Genomic DNA, 22,060 nt, shown 5'->3' on the forward strand with positions numbered 1-22,060 from the left:
TCCGCGGCCCGGCCCCCGCGCCCGCCAATGGGCGGCAGGGGGCGGGGCTTGACCCATCGCCGCGGCGCTGAGCGGTTCGATGGGGCGCAGCGCGAAGCTCGGGACAGGTGCGCGCTCGCGCTTTGGCGGGGGGGTGCCGAGGGGGCGGTCCCGGGGGCGCGCGGGGCTGCAGGCGGGGACGCGCCCCGGCGCGCGGCGGGGCCGGGGGCTGCGGGGCTGGGCGGGCGGCCGTGGGGCATCCTCTGAAACAACCCCCCTCGCCCATGAGAGCCCTAAACTAGCTAGGGGTTGGGGCGGGGCTTAAAAAAAGTACTTTAAAAGAACCCTGTAAAAAAATCCAAAAAGAAAAATCATTAATAACGTCATAAAATAAAATCATAAATTCTAAGGGGGAAAAAAGCCCTAAGAACTGTTCGGTACGAGGGTGGGGAGAGCAGTTCAGTGCCCGTGGCTGATGCCGGTGCCCCCCGGTGCTGCGGGCCTGGGGGGGCTCCCCGGAGTGGGGTCCCTGCCGAGGTGCTGTGGCCGAGGCCCGGGCTTTGCCCCTTGCTGTTGTCGGTGCCGGCGGGTCCCCCAGTGTGGCCCGCTCACGTTCCTCCTTGCATAAGCACTGCAGGGGCGCAGAGTGTTCCTGTGCCCCCCCCCGCACGCCTCCTCCCTGCCCTGCGCCCAAAGAGGAGAACTGGCAGGGGCAAGCTCACACCCTGGTGCTCAGGGGGGTTTTATCGCCCCCCAGCCCCAGCAGCAGCCCCAGTGTGCTGCTGTCAGGTGTTGGGCCCTGCTGGGGAACCAAAATGGGAATGGGGTGACCTTTCCTTTTTTCAGCGTATGCTTTGCAGAGCACCCTGGCTGGTGAAGCGTTACCCAGTTAAACTGCAATCAAAGCAGGACAAGGCCAGCCCCCTCCTGGTGCGAAAAAGGTACATTTCTGCTTTCTCTGCGATGAACTGCTCCAAACAGCGACCTGAGGGTGAGGGCCTGCCCTGCCACGGCTTCTGGAAGCCTCCTGCTAAAACCAACCTCTGCCCCATCCAAAGCAATTTAAAAACTGCTTTTGCAGTTGCTTTCCTGTGCTTCTGCCTTTAACACTCCTATTTTCTAGCTCCTAATGTGTAAAAGGTAGAAACTTTCCCTGCGTGAAGTAGAAGGGAAGGAACCCTTGATCCCGTTTCTAGAAGCCATCCTGATACCAACAGATGCCATCAGTCCCGCAGCAAAAACATGAAGCCCAATAACCCAAATCTTGCAGCCTTGCCCACACGCCAACAAGCACACGCAGTCCCTGCCCCAGAGGGCTGGCACAATTCAGCAAACAGCCCCCCCAGCCCGACGGCACAAGCGTCAAGCCTGCAAGCAAGCACCAGCACCCGCGGCAGCCGCCGAAAACCTTGAAAAATGGTGTAGGAGGAAACTTTAGTCCTAAAAATATCAGTCACTGGTGAGCGCCTGGGAGGGAGCTGCGCCTCTGATTCACCGCTGCTTCGCGTTTTGGCTCTCGCCTCTCGGTGGACTTTGCTTGGGTCTGGGGGCAGCACGCCGGGCTAAAGACTCTTGTGTCCGCACAGGGCGCACCTGCTGACCCTGCCCTCGGGAGGAACATGGGGAAGGGCTACAAGGTGGTGGTTTGTGGAATGGCCTCGGTGGGAAAGACTGCGATTTTGGAACAACTTCTCTATGGAAAGCATACTGTTGGTGAGATATTTTTACCTTTTTGGGGGTGGGGGCTTTATTTGCTTTTCCAGAATCTAGTCTGTGTGGGCCGTCAAAGAGCAGTAACTGAGGACTGTGAACTGCTCTGAGGTGAGGGAGGAAATCAATGTGGTTTTGTTGCATCTCTGGGCAGTTCTTGAAATTCATAGTCCTTTGCCTACCAATTATTAAAATAGGCTTGGAGGAGAACCTTTTCCATGATGTTACCAGTTATAAAATACATGAATGTTTAAAAAGAAACAAACACAGAAAGTAGGCCATGTGTTTGCTGCCTATTTATATAAGAAATATCTTGTTCCATGAAAGATGCTGTACATACTTGAAAAAAGAAATACATATAGTGTGATGGGTGGAGAAAATGTTAGACTTTCATTCCATCTTCTTAATGCTTTATTTTGCTTGGTTTTGGCTAATATTTAATCAAAGAGCTGGAAAGTAAAATGGCTCTGCTTTAGGTCCCACATTCTGTGCTGAACTTCAAGGGCCAAGTTTCTCGGCTCTCAAGTAAACCCTCCTGTGGAAAACAGACTTGAGACAGGAGTGTGGGACGTCGTAGACTTGCTGTCCACAGAAGAAAGGGCGCGAAGGCAAAGCCGGATTGTTTCCCTCTGTTTCCACATGACTTTGGCTTTGAGAGGAAGGGCAAATGATGAGGCTCATGAGTTACTCCTGCCTCACCCAGAAATAGGGGGTGGCACGAGGGGTGAGTCTCAGGGCTTAGGCAGTGGATATCTAGTCCATTTGTATCTTTTCCTCCAGCCAATAAATTAAACATTGGGGTAAGTTATTGGATAAACACCAGGATTTCTAGCACGGTGCTTTGCAGGCACTGCGACTTTAAAATGTGTGGATGGGAGGAATCTGCTGGCAAAGCGTGATGCAGAACTGCCTGCTAATACCCTTATTTAAAAGGAGGATTTCCTTCAATGTTGCAGCAACATCTGTTTCCAGCATCCTACTGAGACCTGCGCATGTAGCCTCATGTAGCTTTCAGCGTGAAGGCTGCAAAACCTGCAGGCTGAAGGTTTTTGCCTTTGCTACAGACCTTCCTCTCCTCAGGAAGATCTCTGGGCGATCGTCAGAGACACCCGAGCAGCATGAGCCGGGCTGCTTTGCTTAGATCGTATTGCCTTACACTGCTTCCTGCCCCCAGCTCCTATTAGCAACCCAGGCAGGAAGGATATTCGGGTGTTGCTGATCGGAGGAGCTATTTATGGAGCCAGCCATGTACACGATTATACAATGTCATGGATACTGGCTGACATAATCGGAGTGAGGCCTCGTGCCCAGGGTCTAGCTGCTGGTGTCCTTCTGTCTCTCCTGAATGCTCCACTCCAGCTCAGCCACTGAACAATGCAGACTTTCCCGTGCTCCTTAGAAAGATCCGTTTTCCTTTCCCACAGCTCTGCTCTGCGGAGGGGGAGTGCAAGGGGAGAAAGAAGATTTTTTTGATTTTTTTTATGATTTTGGTCAAATCTTCTATCCAAAACATTGGGAGAAAGAGGCCAAATTGCAGAATCAAGGTCAGAGTATGGAGAGAGCTCATACGGAGCCACTGCAGCCCCAGGAGACGAGTGGCCATGGCCCAGAGCTATCGATACCACCTGTGAGTGCCGTCAGGCACATTTTGGGGGGTGGACTGATATGTTGGTGTTCCTGGCAGTCCCACCGGCTCATCACCATCCTCCCTGCATCCCCCACGGGCAGTTCCGGCAGAGGGTGCCTGAAGTATGGGCTGGTGAAAATGATTCCCAGAAGATCTTTAGCTGCTGCTCAAATCTGCGTTGATTTAACCCTCAAACTGCGGAGGCAGGACACCACCGTGCGGGTCGCACAGGGCAAGGACAGAGTTTGAGGACTGGCCAGTGTTTGCTTGCTCCTCACCTGAGCAGCTTTAAACTGCACAAACCTGCTGCTGGTGCCACCATTGCAGAGGTGGCCCCTCCACGCTCAAAACAGGATTACTAAAGCTCAGCCCTCGTTTCCTAAAGCTTGTGAGCTCCAGAAAGCTGACACGTACATTTTGGCTGCTGGCCTTTTTGGCAGGAGGCGAAAAGGACTAGTGTGTTTGCTGAAAGCCCGTCTGTTCAGAGCCAATGAATGAGGCAGCTCTTCGTGTACGGCAACATGGACACAAGCTGTTTGGAAACCTGTGCTTCCTGACTGACGGCAGGAGCAGCTCTGTGGCCGGTCCCGGGGCCGGGGATCCATGAGGAGGACCACTGAGCCCATGCATGGGGTGTTTCCGTTTCTGACAGCATCCCCATCCTCCTCCCAGTAACAAGGATTGTGCTTGAAGTTGGTTTTAGGCTCAGAGCACAAGGTTCAGTGCCATCCTCTGAGGTGTCCCAGCCACTGACATGGGGGTCTCCTCCTGGCTGTAGATCAGCCAAGAGTCTATGCCAGTGCTCACGTGCCTCCTGTTGACTTTCCTGTAAAAAGGAGTAGTGGCACAGCTGCTACCAGGGAAGTGATTAGTGTCCTTGGAGGTTTCATGCTTCTATGTAGAGCACTCGGCTTTAAGCCCATGCTCCTGGCTGTGTGCTTGGTGATAGTGCTGTGAACTCAGTTGCACTGTGTTTCTTTTCTCAGAAAAAATGTGCACCTTCAGCTCTCCTGGGCTCGCCATGGATGAAGTCCCTAAGTGCTGCCGTTGCTTACATGTTCAGCAGCAAAGGCAGGAAGGTTTCTTGAGGTCAAAGAGAAAAAAATACTCAGGAGAGAGGAATACTCCCCAAATAGGAATATCTGTATCCCTGGAGCCTGTGAGCAACAACGTGTGGTACTGGGCTTTGTGCTGGGCTCTAAAACTTGCCTGGGGCCCTAGGATGATAGAGGAGAGGGCAAAAGGATGATAGACACCGTCAGAGCCACGTAAAGTAATGTATGTATTGCATGGCAGCCTCTCTGGCTAAACTGTTTCAAGGAATCAGACAAAACCTGAAAGATGTTTGAAATGGGGACAGATTTAGCTTTGAGTCATGTAGGCAATATATTGCCATAGGTCAGGCCAAATAGTTGTTAGGGCTTGAACATACGTATATGGTTGCCTGGTACCTGGGATCATCTCCCTTTTCATGGCTTCAGAGTCGTGTTTGTCCCAATCCTCCACCTTCTCTTGCACTCCTGAAGATAGAGGGGCCAGTCTTTTCTTCTTGGTCATGACCTGGGTCCTTGACTGGCCATAGAAGATTGTCCCACTAAATACTTGTGGTAGCTGACACTGCTTGGCCTGAGCTCTCTTGAGAGGGCTAACAGGAGAGTTGCTGGCTTAACTTTGGCACGAGACATGTCTGTAAAGAGGATAGGTTTTTTTCCTTAGTGTCCCTGTTCAGTGATGTTGCAGAACGGAGTCTTCCTTCTGCTTTTAAAATATCTCTGGCCCCTTGACCTATGGTCAAGCTTATTAGATCAACAGGAAGAGATGAGAACTCTTAATGTAAAAACCACGATGTTCCTTGTCTCTGCCTCCTGGCTGTATAAATAGCTGGTATGGTCAGGTTATTCATAAGCAACTACTTTAAATCATCTTACTGGGTGGGAATAAAAGCACCATCTATTACTGTGGTAGAACCCATAACAAGAGAATTCACCTCACTTGCTCTCAGCTGGAGGTATTTGAGGTTTTGGCTTTCACAGCTCTAAAGATGTGGAGGCTAATTAACCAAATTATGCATTCTCACATCTTTGTTTCTTAAATCAAAACTATCTCTGGTAGTGCTGCAGGCAGCTTTGCATTTTAGAAATAGATGAAAATGGAGCTGCATGTATGCCACTGAGGGTCACAACTGTGGTTACTGGTTGGTGGGACCACTACTTAACTAGCAGCTAAATCTAAAGAGACCAGCTCCTGTTAAGGCCTGTCCAGCTCTTCTCTGAGTCAGGGATCCTCTGCTGTGCTGTCATTTGAGATCCAAGCAAGCAAAACCTGTTTGTTATCCAGCAGTTTACAAACATGAGGAACAGCAGGCTTTAGGAGCTCTTTGTTAAATTCTTGCTGGACAGAGGGAAGGAGAGATTACATAGCCGATCTTCGAAAGTACTCAAGAAGATGTAAAATTTGCACTGCATTTATGTTTGAGAGTCATTTGGGAACTTCTGCAATTCCACCTGTCTTGGAATTTTACTTCCTTTTGGTATTCACAGTATCTCTGCCTTGTCTAGCCTGAGTGTGCAGTATTAGTCAGTATAGTGAGCCTTTTCTTTTCCTCAGTGGGAAACCCCTGAGGTTGAAACACCACCCAATTTATGACTGAGGCTTCCCCTTGCAGTTCCTCTGTGGCAGCAGTCAGTAACATAGACTAAGACCTTTCTGCCTCTCCCAAGACTTAGAGCAGTTAAGTAGGGGCTTGAGCACTGCATCAGTCATAGAATCATAGAATCATTCTGGTTGGAAGACATCCTCAAGATCATCGAGTCCAACCATTAACCTAATTCTAGCACTAAACCGTGTCCCTAAGTACCTTGTCGACACACCATGTAAGGACCTCCAGGGATGGTGACTCCACCACTTTCCTGGGCAGCCTGTTCCGATGCCTGACAACCCCTTCTTTGAAGAATTTTTTCCTAATATCTAATCTGAACCTCCCCTGGCACAACTTGGGGCCATTTCCTTTTGTCCTATCACTTGTTATGTGGGAAAAGAGACCAACACCCTCCATGCTACAACCTCCTTTCAGGTAGTTGTAGACAGTGATAAGGTCTCCCCTCAGCCTTCTTTTCCCCAGGATAAACAGCCCCAGCTCCCTCAGCCGCTCCTCATCAGACTTGTGCTCCAGGCCCTTCATCAGCTTCGTTACCCTTCTCTGAACTCCGTCCAGCACCTCAATGACTTTCCTATAGTGAGGGGCCCAAAACTGAACACAGGATTCAAGATGGGCTCTCACCAGCACAGAGTACAGTGGAAATCTCCTGGTTATTCCTCCTTTCCCTCCCTATATTTTTTTTTTTTTTATCTTTAGTTTCCAAAGAAACCACAAGATAGTTCACTGTCTTGTTGGTTCCTCTTTCCCCCATAGCTTCTGAACCTGAGAGCTGGTTCCATCTGCCTGTTCATCTGTGTCGCAGCAGTAGGTATCTCAAAATATGTTTCTGTAAATTTAGAAAAAGGAGAGAAAAGGCCCATGATAATGTTCTCCTCTGAGAAAAGCCGACTGGAACTGGCAGTGGTCTGCAGGGTAGTAACTCCGCGGTACAAGCTCCCCTTGCCCACCAAGTAGGGAGGGTGGGAGGACACCTGGGCATGCCAGGGAAGGGAAGGAGAACCATGGTCACTGTGATGGGGAGGACGGGATGGTGACAGACACCTTCCAAGAACACTGGGCTTTCCTGACTAGTTCTGCCACTCCAACAGCAACTCGTGTGGCCCGTGTTTGGATGGAGACTGGGAAAGTGCGTGGATGGGATGGTACTAGCAAAAAAGTACAAACATCGTTGCCAGCAACATGTGGCTGGCACATGATCTGGGCTTTGGAAGCAGGGCCTAGAATAAGGTGACACAGATATTTCTAAAAATTATCTGTGTTTGCTTAGCAATCTACCTTCCTACGCTCCCTCCCCCGAAGCATGTAAGGTGAAATTGCACCTCTAGAACCTGATACTGATGCATAAATTCCAGTTCCCTCTGAAGTGCCCCCTCCGTTTCACGTCAAAATTTGTGGCTCTATTCTGCTGACTTAACTCCCAGATCTTAATTTTTCTTCCTGATTTTCAAGTAGAATGTTAAAGGACGTAATTTTCTCTGCTCCTTTTAATGCCATTAGGAAGAAACTGTCATAGGAGAATGTAGATATATTAAAGACTGTTGAATTACAGTGCAGCATTTAGATGATAAAACCCTCCATAACATTATTCATTGCTTCCTAAAAAGAAAACTGAGGTACTTATGGTTCATTCCTTCTTGCCAAAGTAGTATTTATTGATGCTAGATATTTCCTTGATCTGTCTGTACAATGCAATGAGGCAGAGCAAGAAAAAATACAGTGCTATATCCAGAAAGGGCTGTTACCTACTTCACTCTTTAAAAATAACCTTGTAACACGTTCCCCAAACACACAGAATGTGTTCGTGTTTCCTCTTTTTATTAACCTTTGTTTTGTCTTTCTGCTCTTAGTTTTGCTGCTGCACCTTAGCATGGCTATATTTGGAAGCGAGATAAATTAATTTGTTGCAAACCTGATAAGAGTTTGGTCTATGAAGACTGCAGGGAGAGGGGCGAAAAGAACAGCTTGTGCCACTTTCCCGCACAGGAATGCTGCATACATCGTGGGAAGCCATCGGCGTGGGTGGAAAGCTTTAGCTTGTTTGTCAAAGTGAAGTATTTTGAATAGTGTTGTTCAAAGCACTGAGCAAAATCCTTATTTTCACAGGCTAGATAATCCCTCGTGTTTTCTTAAACAATGCACTAATATGGTCCCTTTTTGGCAGACAAAGAGAATGATGCAGGACTCATTATGCTATGCCTGCAACAGCAAACAATTCATGTATATAGGAATGCAGTGGAGGCAAAAACGTAGGTTGCAGGGAGTTTATACAAATACTTAAACCGACTCTGAAAGTGGCCCAGCTACCCTATACATAGCTTGTTGGGACCTGTAACCTTATGCACTTGCATCCAGGGGGAACACCAAGCTAAGGTGATCTATGTGTTTTCAGGTTTGGCTTGGAAAAAAGTCATTTTAATTGTTTCAAAGTAAAGCTGCCTTGAATTACCTCACATTTACCATGGGGAGAGGAAGGAAGGAGAGCCAGTATGCAGATAGTTACCATGGAGCAGGTGATAGATACACATATGAAAGCTTGTTACCTTGTGCATGCCATTACCTTGCAGTAAATGAGCTTGCTCCTATTAGCAAATCTGAGTCATTTTAAATCCCTAAGGGGTAGAAAAAGCTCACTGTGTATTTGAGTAAATATAGAATTCAACTTTGCTTGCATGCAACTTCCCTTTCCCTTTCTGGCTTGATTTCACTTGTTGGTTAACTATACCGCCAATACACATTCATTTCCACAATTATAGAATCATAGAATCATTTTGGTTGGAAGGGACCATCAGGATCATTGAGTCCAACCACAGCCTAACTCTAGCACTAAACCATGTCCCTGTGAACCTTGTCCATAGGCCTTTTAAACATCACCAGGGATGGTGACTCCACAACTGCCATGGGCAGCCTGTTCCAATGCCTGACAACCCTTCCCGTGAAGAATTTTTTCCTAATATCCAATCTAAACCTCCCCTGGTGCAACCTGAGGCCATTTCCTCTCGTCTTATCACTTGCTTTTGGGGAGAAGAGACCAACCCCCTCATGCTACAACCTCCTTTCAGGTAGTTGTAGAGAGCAGCTTTGGCTCCTGCTACTACTGTATGATCCAACTGAGTGTGAAGCAAAGAAGTGGGCTCAAGATGTTAGTACTTGACTATTTGGTGTTCTTGGATGTTCTTCTGAAAGGGTTTCTTTGGGCAGGCCCATTTGCAGCGTTGTTTGGCACAGAACTGGTGCACTGGGTGGCTGGAGTTTTGGAAACCTGAGGGAAGAGTCATACACCCTATCCTATCCTGAACATGCGTGCTGTATAGATTAATTTTACAGGCATGATCGTGTATTGGATGTTGCATTTACATAGTGTCGCTGTTGTAAATAGCTGGTGCGGTGATCTGTGAATACAGCTCCTTGTGGGGATGTCAGGCAAGGTCAAGTCCAGGACAAGTCACTCTGGAAAACACACGCTGAAAGCTATTGTGGAGTAAAATTCTGTCGTATTGCAAATAATTCTTATAGCGGTGCCATACGTAACACCAGTTGAATTTTTCTGCTTGTTCTAAAACAGGCTTAGAAGAGGGTGCCACGATGGAAGATGTGTATTTGGCGTCAGTGGAGACAGACCGAGGTGTGAAAGAACAATTACGGCTTTATGACACCAGGGGTCTGCAGGAGGGTGTGGAATTGCCAAAGCACTATTTCTCTGTCGCTGACGGCTTCGTTCTCGTGTACTCCGTGACTAGCCTCGAAGCTTTCCAAAGAGTCGAACTGCTCAAAAAGGAGATCGACGTCTTTAGAGACAAAAAGGAGGTAAATGCACGGTGCCTTAACTGCTTGGCTTATCGCCGTATCAGTGATAGGAAGTTAAGTTGCAGAGCACACATTTTGTTTCTGTAAAACTTGCATAGAAAGGAAAACGAATGTACCCACAGCCTTGGGCAATCCAGCAAAAGGAAGATTTCTCATGCTGGGGAAGCCTAATTCACATGCCATGCAGGTCATGCAAAAGAACGTGTTGGTTTTTTGCCTCACTTCCTCTACTACAGCTAAAATTCAGTTAGCTGAATGCACCAGCCAGGACACTTATGACTAATAAAACATATGGTCTACAGCAGTGCAGTTCATATGTGTTTTTAGATATTGTGCACGGGAGCTCAAGTGCGCAGAATAATATAACGAAGGGCATTATCTTTGTTTGTTTTGTATTCATGTACTTGATGGCTTACAAACTAGTGCCATTGACAATGGGTCTCCCAGACATTAGTCAATTGGCAAAGCAGCTTTAATGTATTTTAACAACCATATTGAATCAATTCAATTGTGTGAAATGACTGCTCTATTTTCCCTTAGAAAGCAGCTAGTGTTTTCAGCTGACAGTGTTCCAGCTTAGCTAAACAAATATAACTTGCATGTAGCATTAGCATTATGGCTTTTCCTACAGTATCTTTATATTCTCGAGTAGTTTTCCTTGTTAAATGTCTTTAGCCTACAGCTTTGCGAACGTCTGCTTTGTGCTGTTAAAAAAAAAAAAATAAAAGTGCATGAGGAATTAATTGGATAATGGTAGGGAGAGACTTTCAAAAAATGTAACTTGTTTGGTGCTTACAGCACTCAGGGTGGGGGAAGGCAGGCTTCAAGTTTGACAGCAGCTGAAGGTGTCCTAACAGGAGAGGTATGTTGGCTGGTAGGGCTGGTGTGAGCTGCAGATTGTCACGTAGATGAGGGATATGGGATTCAATCATCACTCTCCTCGTCCGCAAAGACAGGCGGACAAACAGGAAATTTTTCCCAGGTACTGTGTTTTGTGAGGGCCCCAGTTTGTTACTTTACAGCATGTTGTAACACGGCCCAAACAGGATCTGTGTCCCTCTCTTCTGTGTGACTGCTCAGACCACTTCTCTGTCATTGCATGCAGGTATTTTAGAAAACAGCCAGTTTGCTTATCTCCTCTGGGAGAGCTTAAAGTTATGGTCTTGACTGAGGATAACATAGTTGAAAGAGTGGTGCCCACAATAAGCTGGATAAATTAGTTTTATTCCTGTGGTTTCTAGTCCATATAAAACAGGCTTTGAAGCATAGGTGAGATCATGAGTTCTGCCTTAAGATATCATCAGTGGACTTAAAGTTTGGGCTCTGCTAGAAAGCATCCTTAACAGAATTAGGGTGTATCTCCACACGTGATGCTTCTGAGCTGGAAGAACTCATCGAGTGGCACAGTCCCCTGTTGTGTGGCAGATGACAGAAAGCACGGGTGGCTCATTCCTTGTCTCTGCTGGCAGTGGGGGTTCTCCAGCATGCACTCCAAAGCCTGGCCAGATTTTATACTAAATAGAGGTTGTGTTCTTTCATACTGACAGAGATTAACCGTAGCGAAAATTCAGTTGGAGCATGTGGTAGATACATATGAAGATTGTATCTTCTTTTGAAACCTTCACAGGGGGGAAAAATGTTTTTCTAAACACTCTGGGCTGCTATAGAAAAGGAAGGAATGCTCAGACCTCACAGGAACAGGACAAACATCTCTAGCAGTAAAAAAACAGAAGACATCCTGAGTTAGCCTGATGAACAGGAAAGAGTGTGCAGGTGTGGCCACAGCAAAAACCCCAAATCATCAGCAAGGCGGGACTTTATCACTTGATCTTTGTCAAACCACTAGTGCAGAGATGAGACCAGAGTTTGCTGTGACTATAGGCATGTTTTCCCCTAATTGCTGATGCTGGTAAAATATTTTTAGAAAACGGTTAACTCAAAATAAGCAGGAGCGGTAACTTTAGGTGGCCAGCACTATTTTCAGCACATCCTAGAACTGAAGTACCGCGCAAGCCACTGAGCTCAGCCACACTGTTCTGTCTTGGTGACACAGGAGTCACTTGATGGATCCTTGCAACTTGATACAGCTGTGCTGTTCCAGTTCACTAACCAGCTGCTCTTGAAACTGCTTCTGAGAGGATGGTACTGGTGCTGATCTGATCTTCCAGCAACGGGAGACCGGCTTACCCTGGCTTACCTTGCCTGCGGGAGCGGGCAGCTGGCTGGGCTGGGAGAGGGGCTTAACAGCTCAACCTGCCCAGCAGCCACCCTGGGGCAGGCTTGGCTTTATTTATATTGTGGGCTGGGGTTTAGGGAAAAACAAGCTGTGCAAAATCCACAGCTGTGGGGTCCACACTTTCTCTGCTGCCGTGTGTGCTTTTTATCTCTCAAGCATCCGCTGCTCTGTCTTACTTGGATATCGTGCTCTTATCATTTGTCTAGGGCACCGTAATTGCAGAATAAATGGAGAAGAGGGCTGTTTAACTTCGGCTCTCTTGGGTATTGTTTCCCTTTAAGCAACTGGGGGGGGGGGAAAGGGGAAGTCCTGCATATTCCATGATTAAAACCAGCTCCCTGTCCACAAGCAGATAAGGCTGATTCAAATCCCAGACCCTGCTCTTCCAAACTACACACAGCTTACCTTGTGCCAGCACTAAGTTAAAGAACAGGTCTGAACTGCATTGCCATGTGCCAGCTGTTCAAAAGCACTGGGAATGGTGGATGCTTTTTGTATAAAGCTCATCCTTTTGTTTTGTTTGTAGGTAACAGTTATTGTCTTGGGAAACAAAACTGACCTCCTGGAGCAAAGGCAAGTGGAAACAGAAGCAGCACAGCAATGGGCAAGGGCTGAGAAAGTGAGACTGTGGGAAGTGACCGTGACAGATCGGAAAACGCTGCTTGAGCCCTTCACCTTCTTAGCTAGCAAACTCTCCCAGTCCCAGAACAAATCAACGTTTCCCTTGCCTGGAAGGAAGAGCAAAGGGAATAACTCTGATAACTAAGCTACCTTAGCATTGTCGGCTGCTGCCAGCTCACAGCCCAAGTCCCTTCTCTGCCATTTGCTTCTCATGATTTCACCTAAAGCAATAATCTCATTCAGCAATAAAATCAGCAAGCTTATGGCTGAGAGGTATCCTTCCTTGGCTTGAAAACATCACTGGTGGCAAAAGCCTTAAAAAGCGCTTCACGAGAGGAGCTGTCTTGCAACAAGGGTTATGGAGGAGGGAGGGAGAGACAGGTGAAGGCCTCTGTAGCAGGGGCTTTGGCTATGCCTGGACACAGCTGTGTTGAGGAAAAAATCAACAAGCTTTTCATTAAGCCATCCCCCTGCAGATCTATAGCCTCTAGTTACAAATAGTACTAGCTGCAATAAAACATTTAATTGGGAGAGAGGGTATGTTTGAAATGGCAACAGTCCTTTTACCTTGACCTTAAACAGGGCCACAGGGATTTTTTGGTGCTGTAGGAGGCTGAGGTCAGTGTGTTGTTGCAGAAGGGGTTGGGGTAGGAGAACCAGCTACCAGCAGATTTAGCCACTAAAGTCCTGCTAGTGTCTGGAAGAAAAAAACCAAATCTTGTAGGAGATACTAGAACAGATCTACCCGGACATGGAGTTTGTCAGCAAAGTCTGGCAAGTAGTGCTTTCAGCTCAGGAATTTATTTGCACAAACCAGAAAAGCTCTTGGAGCACTCATTAATTTCACCATGACCTGAAGGACAACATAGCTGTATGTGGTTCTGTTCCAGCACATCCAGTGCAAATGAGCCACATTCACATAGGTGATAATTTTAACTGAGAAATTTTATGGAACGATTTTGTACGCAGGAGGGACTGCCTAGGCTCTGCTTAGTGCATTGGGTAATTCTCTTGTGCAGCTGTACCACCAAGCTGCGGTGATGCGCCCTCGGTATGGAGCTACGGCCCAGATAGCAACTGGTACAAAGTGCTGTTCGATGTCAGAGGGGTCCAGAGAGCTCAGGAGGATGCTTTTTGGGAACATCCCCATGACAAATGCCCAGACATACCCGTACAAATGGCCTTGGTCTCCATACACCATGCACTGTCCAGCTTCAGGAACACAACTCTATGTGCCATATTTGACCCTCCATGCTGGTAAACCTGTGTTGAGGAAATCTGCTGCCTGCCAGTAAACTAAACAACGTTGGATATAGAGGGAAAGAATGAGCAACCATTCCCAGAGAGAGTGGCCAGCTTTTGGCTTCCCACAACCTCTTGTTGTAATTGAGATGCGCTTTTCTTTGTAGTTGAAGAGCGGGGAGAGGGAGTAAAGTACCCAGTTCCCACATTTTCCACTAAATTAATGTTGTTTTGAACAAATATTGAGAATGTCACTGTGAGTCAGCAAAACCACAAGCAATACTTGCACTGTCATATCATAACTGCTAAATAGTCAGTGTGCTTAATGATCACAATTAAGCTGTGTGCTTACAGCATTGCTCTTCCTGAATACTGACAAAGTCCGTCAGCATTACTGATGTCAGAGCAGCCATACAAATCACTAAAAATTAAGCAGGTATTCCTACCTTTGTAATGAGGGTAGATGAAACTGTTTATGTGCTTTGCTCGATATAGTTTGGATTGCTGTGGCCAAGGAGTAAGATAAAAGAGCAATTATGAATGAGCAAGCTCTTGTGATGCCCTGCTAGCTAGAAACATACAATTGTTTTCCATTGCACCACCGCAGCTGAGTAAGCACTGGAGCATGGCCTCCCCCAGCCTGGCTAGTAACAGTCATTGTCGCCAATGATGCTGCAGAACAACACTCCCTCCCCACTCATTTCCGACGAAACACACGTGTAACTCAGGGCTTCTCCCTGCCCAGAAGGCTCCGCATCTGCCTGCGTGCTTGGGATGTGAGGGTGACTTCAGAGCAGCCGTGGTTCGCATTCTTGCTGCAACCTCTCACCAAGGAATTGGTCGTGTTCCTCCTCTTCAGTTCTGCAGAACCCTTCTTGATTCAGCTTTGGATCGATCAAAATAAGTAAAGACCTCTGCTAACCACACCATCGTCACTGAAGCTGACCCATGAGCCAACGGAGTGCAAGTTGACAAGTCAGAATTAGCTTAAAATCTGTGGAGATGGAAGGAACGGAGATGGTGGGTTCCTGTCTGGTTCTGCACCCTGCAAACTCAATGGCAACTCCACCGCCAAGGCTGATGTCACCCATATGCTGCCAGAGCCGTGCCGTGCGAGATCAGCTTGCTCACTCGCTCCCCCAGACGCTCAGGACTTGACAATGTTTTAAGAAAGGCAAGAGGAAAGGGATCTTCTGAATGACTAAGTCAGTTTTTCCAAACAGGTTATGTAAAGGCAAACATGTTATCTTTGACTTGGTTAAACTCGTTTCTAGAATCACTTTGGGCATCCACATAAACAACCACCACCCACTGATTTCTTTCATAAGCTTTTTCTGGTGCTTTTTAAGCACACAGATTAATTGCTCTTCCTAAATACCTTAGTATTTTATTGACAAGTAATGGAAAATGTAGTGTCTCCTCTGCAGATAATCTACACACAGCGGCTGGTACCCAGTCAAAATGAAACTTACTGTAGTACAGTTCTACACAGGGTTAATAAGTAAAGTACAGAGTATAATGTAGTAGCTAAAGGACAGAACCCATATTTTGTTCTTACTATTCTGCTGACTCAAAACCTGTCCTAGGTCACTGGGATCACTTACCTACTACAAAAACTAGACAGTCCCTTCACAAGATGATGGAAAAATTATATTAAAAAATAAATTAGTAAATTAACCATCTTTGTTCCTCTTAAAATTCTGTCTTGCTGAATAAACACTGTGCAGATCAGTCCTCCCAAACCAGCTCCCTCCCCCCAAACCAGCTTCAATGGTTCATTTTGCACATGCTGGTGGCATGAAAGCAAGGAGCCAACACAAACCTACTGAGATGAAGCCATTTACCTCCTCACTCAGTAGAGACAAGGAGGAAACAATTACCAGAGATGGTCCTGGTGTGATGTAGCTAAACACTAATAATTTTCCTTAGCTGAGCCAAACAGCTGAGGGAGCTCATGCACCAAAGCATGTATTGTGTTAAAAGAAGGCAGTTCAGCAGGTGAGGATAAAATACTACTGCCCACAGCCACCCAGCAAAAGAAGGGTACCTCTAGTTAAAAGATTATTTTGCACCAAGTTAGATTTGATCTATATGCAGGTAGGAAGAGAAGTATATAAATAAAATACACAGAGAATTTATTTTGAAGTACCAAAGCACATCCAAGAGCGCAGATGACCACGTATCACTCAGAAGAATGTCGCAAGGTGAAGTACTTGCTGTGTGAAAATGAATCTGTGCTTCCGGCCTTTACCTTAAGGGAGTGGCCAAAAATGCCATATCCACAACTAACTGCTCTGTTGCTACATGCCTCAACGTAAACGCCATGTCTCTAGGAGATAATCTTTGTAGGCAGTTAAAGGATCCACAAATTAAGACTCCTTTACTCTCCTTTAAGGTGTCTCCTGCCAGCTTAGCAGGACACAATTCCTTCCCCTCTTCCAAGTGGGAATGGACCGCTCCCATCAGAAAACCATGAAGATACTCTCTTCTTCCTTCCTTTTACCTCCTGCCTGTTTCCCCTTCCAGATCTCTTACACTTTTCCAGTTGTACTGTCAAATAATGTGCCAGTCCTGAAAAGCCAATGCCATGAGAACGTAAGTTAAAAGGTAGCTAGCGTGGACTCAGCGGCAGGTTGCCTCCTCAGGGGTCCTGCCAGCCCGCCTGACACACAGTAAACAGCTCAAAAAGTCTTTGCTGTCAATCACCACAGCTTGTCTAGAAGTGTGTCCCCAACACAGAAGCAGCCAGTGCACTCACCTGCAGAACTCCCTGTCCATATCCAGACTGTGATCTTCAAGGTGTGCTGGGAGACACTGTTCTGGCAAAATGATAAAGCAAGGCACTATGCAGAAATCTTTCCTCCTCCCTTTTTTCTTTTTTTAAACATCTTTTTATTAGCACAGTAACAAATGCAGACTTAAGTAGCCCACAACATACAACCAATCCACTGAGTGACTCCTATTCCACGCCTTACAGTTAAACAGCTTAAGGTATTTCACTACAGGTTGCCATAAGTCCTGATTAAACCCTTTATTCTTTTCACAAAGATAGATTGGCTTATAAAATAATACATTAAACTACTTCTCATTTCATATGTGAGGCCATATATCCACCTCTCCATATCACAGATCACGAGATGACAGTCTTTAAAAAGGATTTGTTAAATACCAATGTGCCCTCCGCAGGGGAAAACAATCCCGACAGCTTTTTTTAAAAAAAAACAAACCCAACCCAGAACACAAAATAAACTCCCCAAACCCAAAACAAAAAGCAAAAACAGTGTGTAGAGTCTTGAAAAGACTTTTACATAAATGTCAACGTATGTACCTGTACAAAATTAAGCTGTTTTAATCTTTTACATATTGCAAGCAAACTGAAAACCAAAGAAGTCTAAGTAGTTTGCATTCTTCTCGGTACTATATGTGAGCTAATATTGCTGAACTAATTACAGTCTTAAAATATGCTATTCCCAATCCTAGCTGTCTACTGTAGCAAGATACCTTAAGTTACAACAACAAAATCTTAGGAAATAAAAGACTGAATAAAATCTGTTATAGAAATACCCTACTCTTTACCAGCACCCTCCCTCCCCCCACCCCTTCAAAATCATAAGCAGCTCTTTCCATCACAGACAAATAATGTAAGAGTTTGATGAAAATCCAACTTATGTAGCGTATCTTTTGGTCCATTGTCTGGCCATTCTGTCGTGCTCTGCTCTGTTAGTCATATACTGAGTGGCAATACTTCCAACCAGGGGGTCAGCTGAAAAGAAAAGAAAGCAAATTGCTTATTTCAGACAAGCTACTGCATAAAATAAAAATAAAGTGGAACTGTGAATTTCATACAAGGGAATCACACAGGTAAGGTACACTGCAACAACCTAAATATACTGAATTGATGGTCTGTATCTTCACTGATTTGTATTTATGGTGACATACTAATGTATTATCTAATAAAGAGTGAAATGTCTGTTAAAGTTTTAAGGAGTTTAAATGACAATCTAATATTGTCATATTTTGCATTACTGAGAATTTCCACTGATTCACATATTTCAGGTTTATTTTACCCCTTCTGAAAGTGCCTGGGACATACTCATTGCTAAGTGTACTTGTACCAATATAAATCTGCTTTCTAGGAAAGATCAGATCACAAGGAAAGGTTTCATTTTTCCAACAAGTTTATTTTTATTATATGTAATATAGCATGAACTCTGGCGTTTCTCTCATCTTTTACGGACACGTATAGAAACACAACCTGTAAAATTGACTTTGCAAACCAAGGCGTATTCCCCTTAACTGGTGTGGATAATGGTGGGTTAGAGATGCAGTGAGGACTGCTTGTGGCATAGTTGATCACCAGCTTTAAATAGACGGTGGGAAGTAAAAGGTGAGTCCCCTCGTTTTCAGAACTGCGTTTGTGGCTCTTTTAGCTCCATTACTGAGTGACTACAGTCCTACAGACCAGAGAAGAGTGTTTAACCCTTACCCCAAACCTGAGCGGGTTTGGAAGGGGAAGGCAATTCTATGTGCCAGTAGGAGGACTGCCGCATTCCCCGCCAGTCAGCTGTGCACAGCAGGCAGGTGGGGTGCATCACCTCCACCACCTCATGCCGTGCTCCGGAGAGGGAAACCTGCTGTGCTGGAGGCCAGAGACACCCTGGCTGAAGCCAGGGGGATGAGATGGGGGCCAAGGGATTTGGCAGGGTGCGTGGCCATGCAGGGGACTTCACTGAATGTTAGGGATTGGAAGGGACCTCAAAAGATCATCTAGTCCAATCCCCCTGCTGGAGCAGGACGATTACGCAGGAAGGCATCAAAGTGGGTTTTGACTGTCTCCAGAGTAGGAGACTCCACATTCCCCTAGGCAGCCTGTTCCAGTGTTCTGTCACCCTCACCATGAACAAGTTTCTTCTCATATTTAAGTGGAACATCCTGTGTTCCAGTTTGTATCCATTGCCCCTTGTCTTACTATTGGTTGTCACTGAGAAGAGCCTGGCTCCATCCTCGTGACACTCACCCTTTATATATTTGAGGTCACCCCTCAGTCTCCTCTTCTCCAAGCTAAAGAGACCCAGCTCCCTCAGCCTTTCCTCATAAGGGAGATGCTCCACTCCCTTCATCATCTTCGTTGCCCTGCGCTGGACTCTCTCCAGCAGTTCCCTGTCCTTCTTGAATTGGAGGGCCCAGAACTGGACACAATATTCCAGGTGTGGTCTCACCAGGGCAGAGTAGAGGGGAAGAAGACCCTCTCTCGACCTACTGACCACCCCCCTGACTTACCCGGGTTGCAGTCTGTGAGGAGGGAGCAGATGGAGAGAAGAACTTTAGAAATGGTTAATGCTGGGCTCCAGTTGTCTTTTAAAATGTCCAGGCAGATGACGCCTTGGCTGTTAATATTACAGTGGTAGATTCTCGTCCGGAACGTTACCTGCAAAAAACAGCTAATTAATGTTAGCCGGCGTGCCGGGGTACCACACCGACCTGGCAGGCGGTACGAACTGACGGGTGGAGAGAAGGCCCTTCGGGCCCGGGGTGCCGGGCCGAGCCGGGGCCGGCGGGTTCACACCGCGCCGGGCGGGCTCCCCGGGCCGCCGCCGCCCTCTGGCGGCCGCTGTCGGGGGCGCAGCCGGGCCCCGCCGCCTCACAGGCCGCCCCGCTGAGAACGGCCGGGCTGCCCGGGGGCTCCCCGACAGCCCCACTTGTTGTCTTTTTGCTCACATCAGCAAAGGGGCCCGCGGCTTTAACGCCAGCATTTTGCTCCTGCCGGGCTGCGGAGGACACGGAAAATCCCCCAGACAGGCCGGGGCACTCGTAACCACGGCTCCCATCACTTTTAAGGGCTCAGCCATAGGGGGGAATGGGTTGGATTTTATTATTTTGAGATTTGGGAGATGTGAATGAGCAGGGCAGCTCACCACAGAAGTTATCGGAAAGGGAAACAAAAGCACCACGAGCCGTTTTCAGGATAATACAATGCAACCTGCAGAAGGGCCTTACCCTGACCCGCTGGATGAACAGCAGCAGCCTGAATTAGGACTAACCGCGTGAATAAAGGTTGGTGGGTTCATGCCCTAAATCCTCAGAATTTGTCAGCTATCGACACCCACAAACTTTATTGTCTGTTTATAGGTCACGGGGGTATTTGCAAAACACACTTGGTAAGCATGTGGTACAAAGAACACACTAGTGCTTTCTCTGGAGATTAGACCAGCCCACGTGTAAAACTTGTTGGCCTACCCTCATTTTTCTTACTGTCTTTCTGATGCAAAACTTTTGCCTATGACCCTCCCTCTTGTAGGCTCGGGGTGGGGTGACACAGCTACAAAGCCCTGGTGCCTAGTGTGTCCCCCTGCACCACATCCCTGCAACGTTCCCAGTAACGCTCCTGATGTACAGAGCGCACTGGCCAATTTTGGACTTGCTTTAAAAGCAGTTACTTGTTGCACACAGGAGACACCCACACTGCATGCCTGGGGAGACTTTTCGACTTTGTTCCTTGTAAACTGCTTGGATTTTAGATTAAAATAGGAAGCAAACAAACAAAAACCCCCAGATCCTACACTTTCACACACTATGGGTGGGAATAGCAAAATGCCTGCAAGAGAGCAGAGATGTGAGTTCCCCTCCCACACTTTCTGCAACAAGCTGCAAGTCCGAAACCAAGACCCCCCGCTGCTGTCTACCTGGGAGGCACAACAAGTGAGAAACCAAAACGATGTTTGTTTCCTGGATCATCCAGCCCTCAGAAGCGCGGCAATGACTTTCTGCATTCCACGCACACCAGCCTGAGCAGAGGGCAGACCTGACTGCGGTACCTGCCCCAACCCCAGGCAAAACAGAGAAGTTTGTGGCATTTGCAGTTGCTGGCAGTGGCTCTGCTTTCAATTCCTGAGCAGCCCTCAGCCCAGCACACTGCTTGCTCAGTGTTTCTCTATTTGACCTGCAGCTTTGGTCTCTTGCCAAGGCTTCTTAAGGGTAGGCGAGGTAATAATTTTAACAGATTAAACACTTCCAGAAGGGGAAGTGAGGAGTATTTCCAAGTTGATACAATAAGGACCAAATTAACAGAGAGGTCAAGAGTTCTAATTTGTAAAGACAGAAAGTTGTTAATACTGATGCTGAGCACAAAAGCTAACTACTCGATACTGCAAAAATCAACCTCTATAGGCAGTTTCTCAGTCCGGTTGACTAATAACTGATAACAAAGCACAAATCATGTTTGCCCCTAAAAGTTAGACTTACTTTTTAATTATTACTTGGGAAGGAAGTGAAAGAGAGAAAGAAGACCCCCATGTATTTTCAGAATAGCCTGTTTCTTTAACAAGCCTTAAGATACAATCCTTGAGGGTTATACCCATGGCACCAAAAGTAGTTTTCTCCAACTAGAGCAGCTCTATCTAACCAAATCATTGTGAGAAAAATCTAGATTTGTTTTCACTTAAGCAGCAAGTCAGAACTGGGATGGTGTTAGACACATGTAGTCCAGCTGTTTACCATTTACAGTTTTTGCTGATGGTACAAAAGCAAGTCATGCAGGGAACCCAAATGAAGCTGGGAGAGGGGAAGGGATTGCAGATCCACTTGAAAACAAAAATATTTAAAGGAAATGTTCACTACACCTTAAAGAGAATAAATAAATAAATAAAGCTAGCAGATTCAGACCAAAATCAAGAGAAACTTAGTTACTTGGAAGGTAGAATAATGTATTCAGGGTCAAGAGAACAGCATGAGGAATAGCAGAAAAATATACTGTAACCGAACAATCCTTTGGAAATGTACCACCTGAGATTACATTAATGCAGTAACTACACAGAGTTAAGCACGGCTTTTGAAAAGACATAAAAGAAGCTAATCTCAACCTTACCCTGAAGTGATAGCAGAGGTTAATTTACACAAGCAGCAAAATGGGAATGGGGGGAAGGAAGTGGTTAAAGGTTATTAATACAAATGATCAAAGTACACACCAGGTCAACACAAGCTACTGTTTTCACCTCAATAAATGAAATCTAACCTAACTATAACACAACTCTTGGGAAAACGTCCATTGTAATACTACAAAAGAATAGCAATCATCTGGAGGAGTAAGTACTGAACTCTTACATTGTAATTATATTTGTTTATTGGATTCTCCTGAATTCAGGCCCACCCAGCATGTGCCTGACTCGATTGCTATCTGAAACAA

The 22,060-nt window shown here is 46.4% G+C and overlaps 2 protein-coding genes across 8 annotated transcripts in view; one reads left to right on the forward strand and one right to left on the reverse strand.

Annotated features, from left to right (window-relative positions):
- Positions 1 to 30: 30 nt before the first annotated feature.
- Positions 31 to 13,163, forward strand: NKIRAS1 (NFKB inhibitor interacting Ras like 1). Of its 4 annotated transcripts, none has more exons than XM_082045842.1 (5): positions 38 to 107; positions 826 to 920; positions 1,566 to 1,692; positions 9,538 to 9,779; positions 12,542 to 13,161. In XM_082045842.1, exons 3-5 carry the CDS (start codon positions 1,599 to 1,601, stop codon positions 12,779 to 12,781), a joined length of 576 nt encoding a protein of 191 aa, XP_081901968.1. In that variant the 5' UTR covers positions 38 to 107; positions 826 to 920; positions 1,566 to 1,598; the 3' UTR covers positions 12,782 to 13,161. The 4 variants fall into 4 exon arrangements, with proteins under 4 accessions (XP_081901970.1, XP_081901968.1, XP_081901969.1 ...); XM_082045843.1 differs by having other exon boundaries at positions 93 to 107; positions 840 to 920; positions 12,542 to 13,162; XM_082045844.1 differs by lacking the exon at positions 826 to 920 and having other exon boundaries at positions 31 to 107; positions 12,542 to 13,162.
- Positions 13,164 to 16,894: 3,731 nt separating this feature from the next.
- Positions 16,895 to 22,060, reverse strand: part of UBE2E1 (ubiquitin conjugating enzyme E2 E1) — a 46,228-nt gene continuing 41,062 nt past the window's right edge. For all 4 annotated transcript variants that reach the window (XM_082045979.1, XM_082045978.1, XM_082045977.1 and 1 more), the window contains 2 exons: positions 19,159 to 19,306; positions 16,895 to 17,641 (listed from right to left, as the gene is read on the reverse strand). In XM_082045979.1, the coding sequence (XP_081902105.1) occupies positions 17,544 to 17,641; positions 19,159 to 19,306 (246 nt within the window). In that variant the 3' untranslated portion in view covers positions 16,895 to 17,543. The remainder of the gene's footprint in view (positions 17,642 to 19,158; positions 19,307 to 22,060) is intronic.

The sequence above is a fragment of the Streptopelia decaocto genome (genome assembly GCF_964273445.1).
Source record: "Streptopelia decaocto genome assembly, chromosome: 2".
NCBI lineage: Eukaryota > Metazoa > Chordata > Aves > Columbiformes > Columbidae > Streptopelia > Streptopelia decaocto.

Coding starts and splice junctions, on each gene's coding strand:
- NKIRAS1 (XM_082045844.1), top strand. CDS start 1,599: ATGGGGAAGGGCTACAAGGTGGTGGTTTGTGGAATGGCCTCGGTGGGA. Junction 1,693..9,537: donor CTATGGAAAGCATACTGTTG/GTGAGATATTTT, acceptor GTTCTAAAACAG/GCTTAGAAGAGGGTGCCACG. Junction 9,780..12,541: donor TCTTTAGAGACAAAAAGGAG/GTAAATGCACGG, acceptor TTTTGTTTGTAG/GTAACAGTTATTGTCTTGGG.